Genomic DNA, 16,219 nt, shown 5'->3' with positions numbered 1-16,219 from the left:
TCCCCAGTTACCTCTACACCGCCACAGCCCCTGCTGGGCTTATCCCTTGTAGAGCACAGGACATGCTGGCCTGGCATAGAAGCACCATGGCCATTTCCTAATCCGTTACAGCCCTATTATCATGCCATAGAGGGACCAAACACCTCCATGGAACCTTGATGCATTTTCACAGAAATCACAGAATGTTGGGGATTGGAAGGGACCTCAAAAGATCATCCAGTCAATTTCCTCCACCGGAGCAGGAACACCCAGATGGTTACACAGGAGGGTGTCCAGGCGGGTTTGAATGTCTCCAGAGAAGGAGACTCCACAGCCTCCCTGGGCAGCCTGGTCCAGTGTCTGTCACCCTCAACGTGAAGAAGTTTCTTCTCATATTTAAGTGGAACCTCCTGTGTTCCAGTTTGTACCCATTACCCCTTGTCACCAAAAAGAGCCTGGCTCCATCCTCCTGATACTCAGCCTTTACATATTTATAAACATTAATGAGGCCACCCCTCAGTCTCCTCTTCTCCAAGCCAAAGAGCCCCAGCTCCCTCAGCCTTTTCTCATAAGGGAGATGCTCCACTCCATCATCTTTGTTGCCCTGCGCTGGACCCTCTCCAGCAGTTCCCTGTCCTTCTGGAACTGAAGGGCCCAGAACTGGACACAATATTCCAGGTGTGGTCTCACCAGGGCAGAGTAGAGGGGCAGGAGAACATCTCTGACCTACTAACCACCCCCCTTGTAATACACCCCAGGTACCATTGGCCTTCCTGGCCACAAGGGCACAGTGCTGGCTCATGGTCATCCTGCTGTCCACCTGGACCCCCAGGTCCGTTTCCCCTATACTGCTCTCTAATAGGTCATTCCCCAGTTTCTGCTGGAACTCAGGGTTATTCCTGCCCAGATGCAAGACTCTACACTTGCCCTTGTTATATTTCATTAACTTTCTCCCCACCCAACTCTCCAGCCTGTCCAGGTCTCCGGATGGCAGCATAGTCTTCTGGCATATCAGCCACTCCTCCCAGCTTTGTGTCATCAGCAAACTTGCTGACAGTGCACTCTACTCCCTCATCCAAGTTGTTGATGAATATATTGAATAGTACTGGTCCAAATACTGACCCTTCAGGGACTCCACTAGATCCAGGCCTCCAACTGGACTCTGCCCCATTGACCACAACTCTCTGGCTTCTTCCCTTCAGCCGGATCACAGTCCACCTCACTACCCGATCATCCAGTCCATGCTTCCACAGTTTAGCTGTGATGATGCTGTGGCAGACTATGTCAAATGCTTTACTGAAAACAAGGTAGACCACATCCACTGCTTTGCCATCGCCTAGCCACCTGGTTATGTCCTAATAAAAGGCTACAAGGTTGGTTAAGCGATGGTTGGTTTTAATGCATTAACTCCATGCTTGAGCTTCGCCTCAGCTCCCTTCACTCCCTCCATCACCTGCCCTGCTCATCCTTCCAGGGCAGCTCAGGGCAAGGATTGCAATGGATGTTTTTGCCTTGATGCTGGAGGACAGGGGCTCAGGACAAGGGTGACCGCATTGCAGGGACACTTTTCCTGGTGTGATCTGCAACAGCTCATCTGTGAAACTGAAATAGTATCAAGGCATATCCCTACAAGGTAGCCCAATGGGCCTCTGTTTCCCTTTGATGCTTCCAGGTTAGAACCAACAGACAGGTGTCCCCACAGCTCTTCCACTCCACCATCCCGCACCCAGGTAGATTTTTTTAATCTCCTCACCACAAAGCACCTTTTGATTACAACTGGACCGTAAGTGCCAAATATAAAAGGCTTTGGGGCTTTACAGAACAGCAGTGGTGGTTCCTATGAACTGCAATAACTTTGCATCTCCAGCAGCACCATTCGCACCAGCCGGACACCTCCCCATGCCAAAGGAAAGCCTCGTTGTTGCCCTCCAGCCTCTCATACCCCCCTCACCAAAGAAGAAAATACCAGGGCAAGAAGAGATGGCTCTGTTGTGAGGAAGACAGGGCCACACCATAGCCAGGGACCAGCTCTTACACCCAGCCACACTGCTCCTCCACCTGCTGCTGACTTACACCAAGAATGTTTCGGGCTTTTTTGGGCAGGAGAGGGGGGTGGAAATTTAATTTTTATTTTAAAAATTAATTTTCATGCTGTCTCTGAGCTATTTCAGCTGCAGCTGAACTCCAGCAGCCACTACCTGCTGGGGAGGCCATCCCAGCATGGGTACCAGCACTCCTCAGCACGCATTGCCTCCCCAGCCTACATCCTAAATCACAACACAACAAACAGGCTGTTCATTAGGTGTTGTGTAATTAAGCAATATGGATCCTGCCTCGATATTTACAATCTCACTTGCTCTGATTTATTAGAGAGAGAGTCTCATTTTTAAAGACGGCGATTGTAAAGTTTAATACCGCTTGACTTACTGCGAGTTTCATTTACGGCCCCGGGCCGAGGCGCTGCAGCCCAGGCTGGGAGCCGGCGGGCTATTAAATCAGAGCTAACTACGCGTGCAGGGAGATGACTAGCTTCGTTACAACTGGTTCAGCGGCTAATTACCCCAATCTGGTTTCCCACATTTAAGCCCATTCGTTGCCACTTTTCCAGGGCCCTGGGGAAGAGCGGCAAATTTCAGAGGTTAGTGCAAAGGCACTTGTTGCAATGAAAAGGGATGCAGGCTGCAATGGGGATGGCCACAGAGCCAAAATACACACAGCAGGAAAGAAATCAGTCTGCAAGAGGCCAGACTCTGAGCTGAGCACCCTCCATGCCACACAGGGGGATGCTGTGTGCAATGATGGCTCCAAGCTCAGGAGTCACCCCAAAATGCTCTTTCTCCTCTCCAAAAACCTTGGGTACCCAGGAAGCCCTTGCAGCCAGGTGGTGGGACAGCTCATGGGCTCTGCAATGTGGTGATCTGGGAGGAGGATGGGGCCAGCACCAGGAGGGTCACATCCAGCCCAGCTTCAAGCCTTACACTAGCCCTCCTCCCTGCCCCAGTCCCATAGGTAGGGATCCAGGAGCAACGCACGGACTAGACCCTCCCCACAAACTGTGGTCTTGGAGGTAGGAGGAAGCATTTCACTCCTCACAACATATTCTCAGCCCCCAGGAGCCCAGTCATAGACTTGACAAGGACAGGGGCCTTCTAAGGAGCTATGAGAATGGCTCTTTAGTGACAAACAAAAAAAAATATTTGTGCGAAAATGTGATGGCAAAGAGCACTCGGCTCCACGTGCTGGGCATCCTCATCAGCTGTGGGCATCACTGTCTGCGACTCTCTCCACAGACCCAGGGAAATGGGCTGCAGGGCGGGGAGAGCACAGAGCTGTTTGCAGCATCCCCCAGCTCAGCCCAGGAACCAGGCTGCTGCTGCCTCATGCCCTGGGTGGGCACAGGGAAGGGCAAATGGGGCAGCAGCACCATGAGCAGAGCTGGACTCCCTAGTAGCCCCCAGATTAACGATGAACCAGCCCCTCATCACATCCTGACAGCCCTGCATCACATCCCCAGTACCCACAGTGGGCAGGGTAAGGGCTGCAACCTGGCAGGCCCAGGCAGAAAGGAGGAAGAAGAGCAGTTGTGTGAGCCACAGCCAGGCATGCCCAGCCCGCAGCCTCCATGCAGCAAGTTTGTCAGGCCTCAGTCCTACCCCAAGAGCTGGATAAGCCTTGAGTGGCATCAACTTCTCCCTCCTTCCTGCTCCTCTCCAAGCCTGCAGCACTCAGAGACAGGCTCAGAGCTCCCCCCAGGGAGGAAGAGGAAGTAACGCAGAAATAAGAACAGCAGCAAGCAGCATGGGGCTGCCAGCACACCCCCTGCAGCCCCCGGTGCTATTCCTCACAGCAGCAGGGGTTCCCCACTAGAGCCCTCAAACCCGCCCCCCCTCAAGGCCAAGACCCACGAGGGGACAGGCAAAGATACTTCGATTCCAGGTTTTATTGGCCACGGAGGCTGTGCCACTCCCATTCCCACCGGTAAGACTGGACTGGTAATGAAGACAAGCCCTTTAGTGGAGAACACTATGGAGGCGGAAGACACAAACTGCAGTGGGGGAGGAGACGGAAGCAACAGCACCACCTGCATGAGGATGCCACAAGATTAGGACTGGGGTATGTGAACTGGCAAAACCAGTCCCCAAGTCAGGCCCAGCCGCAACAAGGCTCAGGAGAAGCTGGGAGACCAGAGGGCTCACAAGTGACATGAGGTCCCAGGCCTCAGCTTTCATCATCCCCACCTGACATCTCTCTCTGGCCTCACCAGGCAGAGCCAAGGGCTGGCTCCACTGCTCCCCATCATGACATCTCCTTGGCCCTCTGCTTGTAGTGCACATCAGGGAGGTTCCTCAGGCGCTCAGCTGCCTGCAGGACACAGAATAAGGGGCAGCCAGTGCCCAGTCCCAGGGACAGCCCCAGCATGGGACACCCTGGCTCCCCACCGTCCCCCTCCAGCTGTGCTCACCTGCTCCGGGGTGAGGTCCCGCTGTGCCTGGGCCAACATCTCATAGCCCACCATGAACTTGCGGATGGTGGCGGAGCGGAGCAGTGGTGGGTAGTAGTGAGCATGAAGCTGCCAGTGCCCACAGTCCTCCTCCAGGTAGGGGCCCGTGGGGGCTCCTGCCAGTGGTGCAGCCACTGCATGAGCCCCGCGGAAGGGACAGGGATGCAGCTGAGAGGGTCCAGGGGGTCTCCTGGCCACGCCACTCACCGTGCCAGCCCATGGAGTAGGGGAAGGAGACTTCAAAGAGGTTGTCATACTTGATGAGCAGTCTCTGCATGATGGAGGCCAGGCCTGCAGGGGAGTGCCAGGGAGTCACTGCCTGAGCTGGGCAGCCCTCGCCAAGGACAGGCAGCATGCCAGGCTTGAGAGGGTCACGCTCAACATCTCTGCCTGTGCGGACACCAGCGACAGACAGGAGGGATGCACTTCCCAGTTACCCCTGTCCCAACCCACGCAGACAGCCTGAGCAATGCAGCAGGAGAAGCCCCCATTCCTCAACAGCCAGTACCCTGGAAGTATGGGGAACCTTGTGCTTCATCACCCCCAAAAGGACACAAGTCCCCCCAACAGCCTGCACCTGGACACTCAGCTATTGTCCTAGTGCAACGAGGGTGACAGTCCACTCCCAAGCCAAGGCCACCAGCCCCATACCCCAAGGGGACACAGACCCTCCAGCACCAGCAAAGCTGCGACAGAGCTGCCTCTGAACAAGGGCCAAGCCCAAAGGATGTAGGATAGGGACTGATGGGGTGCGGAGCCACTCACTGTCCCTCTCGCCATCACGGAGGTCTTGGAGGCGGCACACGTGGCGGCGGGGCAGCAGCAGGGTCTGGTAGGGCCAGGTGGCCCAGTACGGCACCACGACCAGCCAGTCCGCGTTCTCCACCACCAGCCGCTCCTGTGGAACACAGCATTCAATGGGGACATGCGCAGCCCCAGTGCCCCAGGGATGGGTGCTCCCAGTGGCCCTGGCTCTTGGGAGTTAGCTGGGCCCACCCCAACATATACCCAGCTCCCGGGGAGGGGATATGGACAGCAGCCATGTCCTCACCTTCCGGTGAGCCTCCTGCTCGGCATACTCCAGTAGCATGGGCACACCATGCTGGCTCAGGTGCTGCCGCTGCGTCCGGTCCTCCAGGCATGCTTCATTCGGGAGGAAACTGCTGGCCCACACCTGGGAGGCACACAGGGGCATGGGGCTGGGTTACCCCTATCCCGCATTTGCAGGGGTGCCCCAGCAATGCTGCCCATCTGCAAGTCCATGCTGCCACCAGGTGGAGAGCGTGACATGTGACAGCCACAAGGGAGAGTCCCCTGGAGCAGAGATGACAGGACAGGCATGGAGGGGATCCTCTCTGGAGAAAGCTTTGGAACCAGGGCAGGGAGATTCCCATTCACATCTTCCGCCTGGGTTTGTTGTTGTAAGGTCACCCACGGGGACTCGCTGTTAAGTCCAGGTGGGACAGCCTCACCTGGCAGTGTGGGTGCGGGTTGGAGCAGCCCATCATCGCCCCCTTGTTCTCGAAGATCTGCAGAGAAAGAGGTGCAGCCAGCAGGTCCCAGACCCGTGGTCCCTCTGCGGGCTGCCATGGTGTCCTCAGCACACCAGGAAAGCATCCCGCAGGAAACCCGAGCCTTGCACCCACCTGGAAACACTCAAGAGGGACACAAGGTAGGGGTGGGAGACCCACACACAGTTGGAAGGGTCCCAAACCTGGGTGCTGCCAGAGCACCCAGCCACAGGCCCCCACCTCCACCTGAGCCCCCCAGGGCAGGGTGAGAAGGGCAGCCCCCACCAGCCACAGACCTGCACCCAGGGGTAGGAAGCACCCAGCTCAGCCATCAGCTCTGCCCATGCATCGATGACAGCCCGGATCTCTGGCAGGGACATGAGGGGCAGTGTCAAGTCTGACCAGGGGTGGAAGCACATCACCTTACTGTGAAGGAAACATACGTGTTTGGGGCTGCACGGCATCCATGGGGACCCCCAAGGCCCTGCCACATCACAGTGGAACAGGGATGAAATCCACAAAACAGAGCAGGTGTGCACAGAACAGGCAGCACAAGGAGGGGAGTGGACTCAGTTTGGCTTCATCCATGGGTCCAAGCCTACATCATGGCCCAGACGCCCCGGCAACATGGGGGTACTCACCACACACCCCGCGCTGCTGCCACTCGAAACAAGGGATGATCACTATCACCTGGGGAAGGACAGAGAGTGTGGAGGGACACGGCACTGCAGCAGCACCCATGCTTCTCCAGACCACCTTGCAGCCCCCCCAGGACATGAGCCTGGGGGTCTCTGGTAGCCTGCTCTCCTGCAAGAAGTTACCAGGCTCGGGAGCATCAGGCTGCAGCGCAGGGAAGTCATTCGGGAAGACAAAGGTGCCCTCATATTTGGGGTTCACCTGCCAGGGCAAGAAACAGGGTCAGAGAGGGACAGCAGGGGAAACCCCAGTGCCTGGGTCCTCGGTGGTACCTCGCCGTTGGCCCGGGTGGCCCCGGGGCAGAGGGGGTTGTTGGGGTCCCAGCGGGGCACATCCTCGGGTGGCGGCTTCTCCAGCTGCCCTTGCCAGGGGCGCTTCATGCGGTGGGCCGATACCAGCACCCAGTCATCCCGCAGCGGGTTGTACCGAGTGTGCTGGTGCTCTGTGCGGAGAGGAGTGCGGCATCAGGGAGACAGCGAGGCGGGGGGTAGGCCCCCCGCAGGCTGGGTACTCCCAACCCACCATACCCCCCCCTCGAGTAACCCTACAAGAGGGTCTGCACCTCACTTTCTGCCCCCCTCTGCTTCACCCCTTCCTCCCTGAACCAGCCCGGGGGGATTCCCAACTGCCACCCCCGTAGTCAGGGAGGGTCCCCGCCGCCCCCGCTTCCCGGGGCTCGGCTGGGCTCTGCCGGGTGTCCGGAACGAGGCAGCCCCGGCCGTACCGCTGGCGCGGAAGCTGCCGCTCTCCTCTTCTTCCTCGCCCGCCGGCGACGGCTCCATGCCGCGGCACTCCCGGAAGCCCCGGCGGCAGCGACGGCCCCGCCCCGCGGGACCGGTCCCTTCCAACCGGCCCCGGCTCCGCTCCGCTCCGCCCCGCCGCGCCGGCGCACGGGCAGCCCGCGGCCGGGCATGGCGTGGCCGAGGTGGGGGCGGTCCGGCCCCCCGTCCCGGCGGCGGTAGGGCGGAGCGGCGGCGGGCGGCATGGGGGCGGCGGGGCGGCGGGCGCTGCGGGCCGGGCTGGCGCTGGGAGCGCTGGCGCTGGTGCTGCAGGGGCTACGGGGCTGGCTGGCTTCCAAGCGGTACGAGTTCACCCCCGCCGAGATCGCCCAGCTCGCCCGGCACCACGCGGGTACGCGCTGCCCGTGGGGGGACGGGGCCCACCGGCCGCGGGGGGTGGAGGGGAGCGGGACCGAAAAGGGGTGGGGGACGGGGAGCGGGAAGCGGAACTAGGGACAGGGGGATGAGCGCAAGCGGCCTGGGCTGGGGAAGGGACCCGTACCGGGGACGTGGGATCGAGGAGGATCCGGTACAGGGGGGCCGGGATCGTGGCCGGAATGGGGTTGGGACTGGGGGAGCAGGACCGGTATCGGAAAGGGTTCAATACCAGGGAACAGGGACGGGGAGTGTGAAGGAGATGATGTGTGGGAATGGGACTGGAGCGAAGGAGGGATGGGGACTGGGACAGCAGCATCACCCAGCCCACTTGGATCTGAACCCGGGTTTAGGGCAGCTCTCCCACTGGTGGGACTGGGCCAGGTCGGGGGACCAAGCCCAAGGTGGGTCAGGAGCACAACCAACCACCCAGCTAGGGCTGGAGGGGAGGGCTGGCCCCATAGGGCACAGGATGTGCAGTCACAGCAGAGTGGCTGTATGTCACCAGGACAGGAGCACTGTCACACTGCTTGAGTCCTCCATATAGCCTAGCACCTGGGGTGGGCTGTAGGGCTGAAACACTCAGTGCTGTGAATCCTCCATCACCAACCAGGAAACAGTGGGGCCAGTTGACAGCCATGGGAGCTCAAGCCTGAAGAGAGGAGACATCTTCCCTAGGCAGATCTCTCCAAGGATGTGCTGGGACCCTGTGGCTGTGGAAGGGATTTGGGAGGGCCTGAGTAGGCTTTGTGCCATGCCAGGGACTCACGGTAACCCTGGATGCTGCAGGGCTAGACCATGAGCTGGCTTTCTCCAAGATCATTGTGGAGCTACGGAAGAAGCACCCAGGCCACATTCTGCCAGATGAGGACCTGCAGTGGGTGTTTGTGAACGCAGGCGGGTGGATGGGCTCCATGTGCCTCCTGCATGCCTCGCTCACCGAGTATGTGCTGCTCTTTGGAACAGCTGTTGACACTGGTGGCCACTCAGGTAAGCAGTGTGACAGGACTGGTGGGGTGGGGGTTTCTCTGAGCTCTTTCCACTCCACTTCTTTGTGTGTAGCTGCCCTGTCCATGGTGTGAGTGGGGCAGGAGCCCGCTGCTCCACTTCTTTAATGTGGTGCACAATGTTGAGAAACACCTTCCATGTGGGGAACAGTCCCCATGGTGTCCTGGAGCACCTGTGGGTTCCTGTGCATGCCATGTCATGTAGCCAGGACCCTCTGCATCCAGCTGGCAGGCAGTGGTGGGCATTGCATCTCTTTGTACTTCAGCAGGGAGCAAATGCCAAGCATGCTGGGAGTGATGTGGCTTAAGGACACCAAGTAGACTGTGCTGGTGAGGTATGGCCAGTCACACAGCCAGCCTGGGTACCAGACCTGGCTGCACTCCTCAGTGTGTTGAGGCCCAGGGGCTGGCATCCTTTTCCCCAGAGGGCTGTTCCATGACTCAGACCTGGCATCCCAAGCCATCCCCAGCAGGGACGCTCTGAGCCAGTGCTGTCTGTCCTCCCACAGGTCGTTACTGGGCAGATATCTCCGACACTGTCATCTCGGGGACCTTCCGGCAGTGGAAGGAGGGGACCACCAGAAGTGAGATCTACTACCCAGGTGAATGCAGTAGCCACAGCACCCTGTGGGCTGTGTCCACATCTTGGGCACAGCCACTCTGCAGGTTGGTCCTCCACTGTCACAGAGCCTCTTCCAGGCAGCTGGTAGAAGCCAAGAACTCAGGATGGGACAGTTTGTGTCCCTAGGGGCACATCCCAGCATTTCAAATGGTGCCACTAAGAGAAAAGTGAGCAAGACTGGGGAGGGTTTGGGGTGGTCAGTCCTGCAGGTCCTGATCCCACATGTCTCTTATTTGGGTGTGACATGGAGCAGCCACTGGGAGCTGTGCTGGTTCTGTGTGTTGACAGGGGACACCATCGTGCACCAGGCAGGAGAGGCCACGTCGGTGCAGTGGAGCGCAGGCACCTGGATGGTGGAATACGGCCGGGGCTTCATCCCCTCCACGCTGGCCTTTGCTCTGGCTGACACCCTCTTCAGCACTCAGGACTTCGTCACCCTCTTCTACACCCTGCGTGTCTACGCCAAGGGCCTGCTCCTGGAAGCCAATGCCTTCTTCAGCACGTGGGGCTGCTGAGCCTGGCTCACCACGACCCCCTGCTGAACACAGGTGGCTCCTCTCCTCCCAGCCTTCCTCCCCTCTCCTCCTTCTCCTCCCCGAGCTCAGGCTCCATCAGAGGCAGCAGGAGACCCCCTGTGCCTGCCCCAAATTGCTCTGTCCTTACCGATGGGCCAGCTGGGTGCCAGGATAGAGGGACCATGGTGGGCACAGCAACACAGACCTCTTTACTACCTGCCTCTCCCCCTTTTTGATTTGAGCTGTGTCGTGCTTTTCCATCCCTCAGGGCTGGAGTGGCCTTAGAGGGTACAAACACCTTTGTGTGCCCTCAGAATGCAGCAGGAAGGGGGCTGGAGCTGGCTGTCCTCAGGCTCTGCAAAATTCCTGCAGCTCCTGAGACAATGGGAGGAGGATGATGCCTTCAGGACAGGGTGCACAGGATGAGCTGGACTAGAGCACCCACTGTAAAGGTTGTATGAGAGGTTTCTCTTCTCTCTGGCGGGCTGCCGGGGCTGCGGACAGCACTGAGTCCAGCTGGCAGCAATTCCCGTGGCTCTGTCCCCGCTGACGTGGGTTGGCAGCACACAGTGTCCCCCTGGCACAGGGCTGGATCTGCGCAGGGACCCCCCGGCAGTGAGGGGATGCCCAGCCTCTGTGCTGGAGGTCTGTCTTGGTCCCCTGTATGTCGTCTGCCCCAGGGGACAGCTGGGGCTAGGAGAGAGTCCCACTCCCCATGGTCCTCCTCCCTGCAGTCCCTTCCCAAAGGGGAAAGCCACCGTCTGTCGCCTTAAACAAGAGCCCGTTCTGCGTGGCCTCTGGGCTATGCACATACCTGATGTCTGTCATGCCCAAACCTCTGTACTAGCTCAGGATGGGATCTCGCCCCTCAAAATGCTTCCCCAGGCTGTGAGACCCCTCTGGGGACAGCCAACCTACTCGGCTCATGACATGAGATCCTGGCCACTGGGGGAGCACTGCGGTTGCCTGACGAAGCCCAGCTGTGGACACTGCTTGCAGCTCTGTGGCCAGACCTATGCGAGCTCTCTGCTCTGTGGAGGGCTTTCACCTCTGTACTGTTGCCAAACTAACGTCTGTGTCCCTGGCCACCAGGCCTGTAGCATGTCAGTCCTACTCCCCAGACTGCCCCATCCTGCTGACTGGCAGCCCTGCACATGGGCTACTTCTTAATTTGCCACCTGAAAAGAGCTGCCCATAATAAAAATGTTCTTCCCACCAGATCGGGTCCCCGGGAGAGTCTTTGGAGCATGCTGAGCCCCTGTCACAAGGAACGGTGCTGGATCCATCCAGCTCCAAGCTCAACAGGGGTCCTGCTGGCACCTGGGGATATCTTGATGTCCCCAGGGAAGCTGGCATCATCCCACCCAGGGTCCTGGGAGCCAGGGCATGCAGTGCTGGGCAGAATCAGTCCCATCTCTGCTCTTGGGCATCAGTGAGAGATGGTGCTGTTACTCCTCTCCTCTGCAGTTGCTGGGGACCAAAGCCTGGTCTGGTGACAGGACCCTGCTTCCGTGGGGCACCCAAGAGTCTGTGGGGCTCCGTCCTTCTGGGGCATGGTGGCAATGCTGGGTGAGCAGCCCTGTGAGTAGATGGACCCGGGTGCAGTAGGGTTGTAGTCCTGAGAAATTTACACACACATGCACCTTCCAGTGTCGGAATGGCACAGGCAGGAAACATGAGGTATCTAGGCTGTGCGTGCATGTGTGTGTGTGCACATGCTGACAGACAGGTCGCATGCATGTGTGTGTATAGGTGCAAGCAGGAGGGTTTTGTGTGTGTGTGTCTTGGCAGGGCAGTTAGGCATGCATATGTGTGTGCATACATATATTAATAGGTGTAACAGTTTGCAGGTGTGTATAGGCAGAACAGGTAGGGGTTGCACACGTGATATAGGTAGAACAATTGGGCATCTGTCCATACAGTCAGAGCACTTGCACAGCTGTGAGTGCTGAGGCACGAATGGGTACAACATTTGTGTGGGTGCATATGTGCGGGCAGGAGTCATGTGCATCTGTGTGTGTATGTGCAGGTGAGAGGAGTGTGCATGCATGCGTGTGCACCCCGTCCAAGTGCACACGTGTGTACAGACCGGCAGGACAACCAGGTAGATGTGTGTGCACGCCTGTGCACAGGGCCAGACAGCGTGTATGCACAGTGGGCATGCTGTGTGTTTGTGTGTGTGTTCCTGTGGGCTATGGGGCTGCCCTGGCCCTGTGGTGTGCCCATTCCCTGCGATTTAGTAAGGCCCTATTGAGGAACACGAGCGATCCCATGCTGGCCCATGCAGGAAGGCGCTAACTCAGCAGCTCGTATCAATACTGCTCCACTTACAGCGAAGGCCGCGTAATGAAAATCCGATGGGCACGCTGGTGGGAGTAAATAAGTATGCCATTAAAATGAGAAAATCAAAGCTCTGGACAGGTCTTTTCTCTTGCCCATTGATTTCTTTTATTACGGAAATATTGCTGCTAAATAACATTAGTGTGAACAATCTCAGCAGTGTTTTCCGTAGTGCCCGTGTCAATAACTCCATCACGGGCGGGGGATCCCCCCAGCCTGGCCGCGGGGCCAGCAGCCCTGTCCAGGTTAAGGGCTTCTTCAAGGGCTGCACCTTGTTCACCAGCCCTGGACACTCTGGGATGTGCTTGGCCAAGAAACAGGGCAGCATGGGGTGGCTGAGGCAAGTACCACCATGATGGAGCTGGGTCGGGACCCAGGAGCCCTGGCTGCTTTTCTGCTGCGGGAGGGCTTGTCCCTACCCCAGCACTGAGCAGGGACAGTGCCAGGCATGGATGGGTCCCAAAAAGCAGTCCTTCACCTCAGAGCATTTTTTGCAGACTGTAACGGAGCAGGTAAGTGTCACCAGTGATCAGCAGATGAGAGATGGGGTCCTGGACATGGCATGTCCCACAGGCTCTTGCTGCCTCTTCCCCTTCCTCCCCACTCCTCCTCATCCATGCTTGTGTCCATGCTGATGTACCCAGCTGCCTGCAGCTTGCCATCATTTGGTTCATATGAAGAAACTGAGGCATGGGGTAGGAACTCATCTGCAATCGCACAGCTTCAGCACAGTCCCTATGCCAAAGCCAGGGTTCACGCTCAAGAGGCCTCTCTCCCTGCCAGCTGCCCACATGCAAGCACCCATCATCCTCCAAGGTGCCCACAGGTGGCAGGGACATCCTTAAGGGGCCAGAGGGTGTGACTAGGACACACAGCTGATATGCACCCTTTTGCACCCAGAGACTACATGAGACCCCAAGGCACCTCAAAAGGACACCAAACACATGTGGAGTGACCAGAGAAAGGCAAGGGCACTCCTCTACTGTGAGTCTGGCTCCGTCCCAGCCCCAGCTGAAGCTCTCACAAGTGGCAGCTCCCCAGAGCTGTCATCAGAACAAATGCACATCGCTGCCCACCAAACACCTTCCCTCTGCAGCTCGCTCTATCTTGCTGTCCCTCCGCATGCAGTGGGTATTGATCAGCCCGCAGAATCTATCTCCTGATTCCTCCTGCGGTATCTCTCTGTTCCAAGTATCTCTCAATCTCCTCCACTGTCTGCCGTGCCCGTCTATACCTCCAGTATCTATCTGTGCTGCCTCCACCGCAGCCGTCAATAGCTGTTTGTCTGGGGGATTTCTCGTTCTCTCCAGCTAGGAGCACCGCCAGACCCTGGTAGCGCAAAGATGCTGGGCAGGAGGGTAGAGGGGACACAGTCCTGCTTGCTGCCCCAGGAAGACCCTGCGCATGGATACACTTTGTGACACCTGTGCAGAGCCCCACAGCCATTGTTGTCACTGGAGGTTCTAAGTAGGAACTGAGCCATGCTGGTCCATCTGGGCCAGGTCCTGTGGTGGTCAAGCCCAGAGTGACAGGACATGCTGTACCCCATGCAGACCTCAGTGCTACCACTAGGCCGCCTGGCCACATCCCCCAAACCTGGGTGCCTCATTGACTGCAGTGCCCCATGCCTTCTGCCCTGAGGGAGAGGAGCTTCCCCAAATGCTCCTGCTGGGCCGCGAAGAAGTCCCATCATGTCACCCTCCCTACACTTGTCTCATTCCTCTGCTCCCTTCTCGCCCTGGTGCGCAGGGGATGAGGTACAACTCAGTGCAATGGGTGCCAGCACCCTGGGGTGCAGTACAACAGTACCAGGGGGGGAAGCTGGAGCTCTGTGTAATAGGGACCTATGGAACAAGCCCTGGGGGGTGGATGGTCCTGTGTGTCCCTCTGAAATAGGGCCAGGTTGTATCTTCCCAGGAGGAGCTCGGCAGGATTGTTGGCCAGACACCAACAGACTGATGCTCCCGGGTTGGGGGGAGGTGGGCGGGGAGGGCAGGGGGCGCTGGCAAGCACTGGGAGGTCCCTACTCCTGCCACGGTGGGATGGGTTGGGCCAGGGCGAGTTACAGCTGTCCAGCCCTGAAATGGGATGGCCGACAGCTGCTTTATCTCCTGTGCAAAGATAAACAGCGCCCGGGGGCCCTGCGGGGTCGGGAGCTGCCCTGTTCTCCCAGGGAAGGGGCTCATTTTTCCAGGAGAGCTTCTCCGGGGAGGATGCTGCACAGTGCTGGGTGTCACCAGGCTGCCAGGAGCTCAAGGAGCCCCAAGGGTCACCAGTGCTGTGGAAGGACAAGGGACAGTTTCTCCAGAGATGCCCATGGGGAACCTGGAGAGCTTTGGTGGCTTTTCCCCAAAAAGGGGTGCATACAGAGAAGGGGACAGAGGCTCAGCCCAGGCTGCAGAGCCTGAGAGCAAAGCCAGCTCCAGCTGCAGCCACAGCCAGTGGCTGTTTGCACAAATGGTCCAGGGAAAGGGCAGGATACAGCTCTTCTGGGCTCTGAAAGGCAGCTGCCTCTGGTCCCTGCAGCACCCAAAGCTTCTGTCACCCCGTATCACCAATACCTAGTGCAGCAGCATGAGGTCTCAGTGACAAGCTGCTGTGGCTGCGGGATGGGGCCAAAGCTACTGTCCCTTGTGCCCCAGTATTGGCGGGAGCGATGATGCTGCTCATCCTCCAGAGACCCATGCAAGTCCTGTAGTTGCCCCAGCCAAAAAGCTCAGGGAAGCACAGGCACCTCCTTTGCCTCCTGCCAAAGTTGACACCATAGAAAAAGGGGCCAGGAAAAAACTGACAGGCAGGCAGGTCAGGGTTGTGCGTGGGGACAGCATGGGAATGCTGCTGGTGGGTGAAGCCCTGAGCTTCCCCATGGAGGAAGCGAGGTGCTGTGGGTGCAGCAGTGGGACAGAGTGCTGCATGCTCAGCCCAGTACCTCAGTTCATCCTGTTGCAAGAGGGGACACAGTGCAAGCCAGCAGCACTGAGTCCCTCCATTGACAAAGGACATGCATGTCCTTATCCTGCTCATGCTGGGCTGGGGCTCTGGGAGCCTGTTTGGGGGTCCCCTTCATGGTCCCAGCATGTGGGCAAGTCTCAGGCTTCAGTTTGCAGTGTGCTGTGGCAATCTCTCAGCCCTTGCAGATGCAGGTGAGTGCTCAGCACCTGGAGCTCACCCGAAACGCCCCTTTCCCACCTGCAGATGAATTGACAGTGTGGGTATACACACTCACTTCCCCTAAACACATGTGTGTGCACATGCCTGCCTGTGAATACAGCCCATACCCCCACCTGTCCCAACGCAGATGGCACACACCTACAGGTGAGCACACAAAACATACACACTCAGCTCCTGGTGTATGCATATAAGCACTTATTGTTGTCCCAAACAACATACACACATTTGTGCTCACGCTGCAGACACTCAGACCCTCTGACAAAGCACACAGCTGTATATATACATGTCTATGCAAACGGCTTTGTGCAATGTATGCATATCCTCCACTCCCCCAGGGCGTTACACACACTTTGAATGCACACACACATACAGGGCATACCCCTGGTGGGTGTGCGAAGGCTGTCCCACACACACACATGCAATGCGCTCACCTCTCCCGGTGTGCACAGATGTATACGTGCTCAGATGCCCTGCACGCACACATGCGGTGCACGCTCAGCTCACCCAGTGCAGGGATCCAAGAACTGACTGCTCAAACGCACACACGCAATGCACTACCTTCGGCCAGTACACGCAGGTTATCTCTACATGCACAGCCCCTCTGTATATGTGTGCAATGAGTGTAGGAACCACTCGCACGGGTGCACAGACCCCTTGCACATCCCTCCTATGCACCCCCGTCTCCCAGCGCCCCCATGAATGTACTCGCTGCCCCCGGACACA

The 16,219-nt window shown here is 58.2% G+C and overlaps 2 protein-coding genes across 3 annotated transcripts; one reads left to right on the top strand and one right to left on the bottom strand.

The window, feature by feature from the left end:
- Nucleotides 1-3,904: 3,904 nt before the first annotated feature.
- On the bottom strand, nucleotides 3,905-7,621 carry GALT (galactose-1-phosphate uridylyltransferase). 2 transcript variants are annotated; one of them, XR_010469199.1, is made up of 12 exons: nucleotides 7,412-7,621; nucleotides 6,960-7,129; nucleotides 6,813-6,888; nucleotides 6,633-6,681; nucleotides 6,288-6,417; nucleotides 5,953-6,009; nucleotides 5,532-5,654; nucleotides 5,246-5,378; nucleotides 4,688-4,771; nucleotides 4,442-4,596; nucleotides 4,218-4,341; nucleotides 3,905-4,060 (listed from the first exon to the last, which is right to left on the bottom strand). XR_010469199.1 is itself a non-coding variant. In XM_065047072.1 (12 exons), exons 1-11 carry the CDS (start codon nucleotides 7,467-7,469, stop codon nucleotides 4,276-4,278), a joined length of 1,101 nt encoding a protein of 366 aa, XP_064903144.1. In that variant the 5' UTR covers nucleotides 7,470-7,570; the 3' UTR covers nucleotides 3,905-4,060; nucleotides 4,241-4,275. The 2 variants fall into 2 exon arrangements, 1 of the variants encoding a protein (XP_064903144.1); XM_065047072.1 differs by having other exon boundaries at nucleotides 4,241-4,341; nucleotides 7,412-7,570.
- Nucleotides 7,622-7,670: 49 nt separating this feature from the next.
- On the top strand, nucleotides 7,671-11,203 carry SIGMAR1 (sigma non-opioid intracellular receptor 1). The gene is made up of 4 exons (XM_065047073.1): nucleotides 7,671-7,818; nucleotides 8,631-8,831; nucleotides 9,358-9,450; nucleotides 9,759-11,203. Exons 1-4 carry the CDS (start codon nucleotides 7,671-7,673, stop codon nucleotides 9,983-9,985), a joined length of 669 nt encoding a protein of 222 aa, XP_064903145.1. The 3' UTR covers nucleotides 9,986-11,203.
- Nucleotides 11,204-16,219: the final 5,016 nt, after the last annotated feature.

This window comes from Columba livia, chromosome Z (assembly GCF_036013475.1).
Source record: "Columba livia isolate bColLiv1 breed racing homer chromosome Z, bColLiv1.pat.W.v2, whole genome shotgun sequence".
Classification (NCBI taxonomy): Eukaryota; Metazoa; Chordata; class Aves; order Columbiformes; family Columbidae; genus Columba; species Columba livia.
This window is presented reverse-complemented; position numbering and strand designations above follow the sequence as displayed.

Excerpts from the sequence above, each read along its gene's own strand:
- GALT (XM_065047072.1), bottom strand. The coding sequence starts at position 7,469 with ATGGAGCCGTCGCCGGCGGGCGAGGAAGAAGAGGAGAGCGGCAGCTTC. Across the intron at positions 6,010-6,287 it reads CTTCCTACCCCTGGGTGCAG|ATCTTCGAGAACAAGGGGGC; the intron begins GTCTGTGGCTGG and ends CTTTCTCTGCAG. Across the intron at positions 4,597-4,687 it reads CTACTCCATGGGCTGGCACG|GAGCCCCCACGGGCCCCTAC; the intron begins GTGAGTGGCGTG and ends CACCACTGGCAG.
- SIGMAR1 (XM_065047073.1), top strand. The coding sequence starts at position 7,671 with ATGGGGGCGGCGGGGCGGCGGGCGCTGCGGGCCGGGCTGGCGCTGGGA. Across the intron at positions 8,832-9,357 it reads TGACACTGGTGGCCACTCAG|GTCGTTACTGGGCAGATATC; the intron begins GTAAGCAGTGTG and ends GTCCTCCCACAG. Across the intron at positions 9,451-9,758 it reads AAGTGAGATCTACTACCCAG|GGGACACCATCGTGCACCAG; the intron begins GTGAATGCAGTA and ends GTGTGTTGACAG.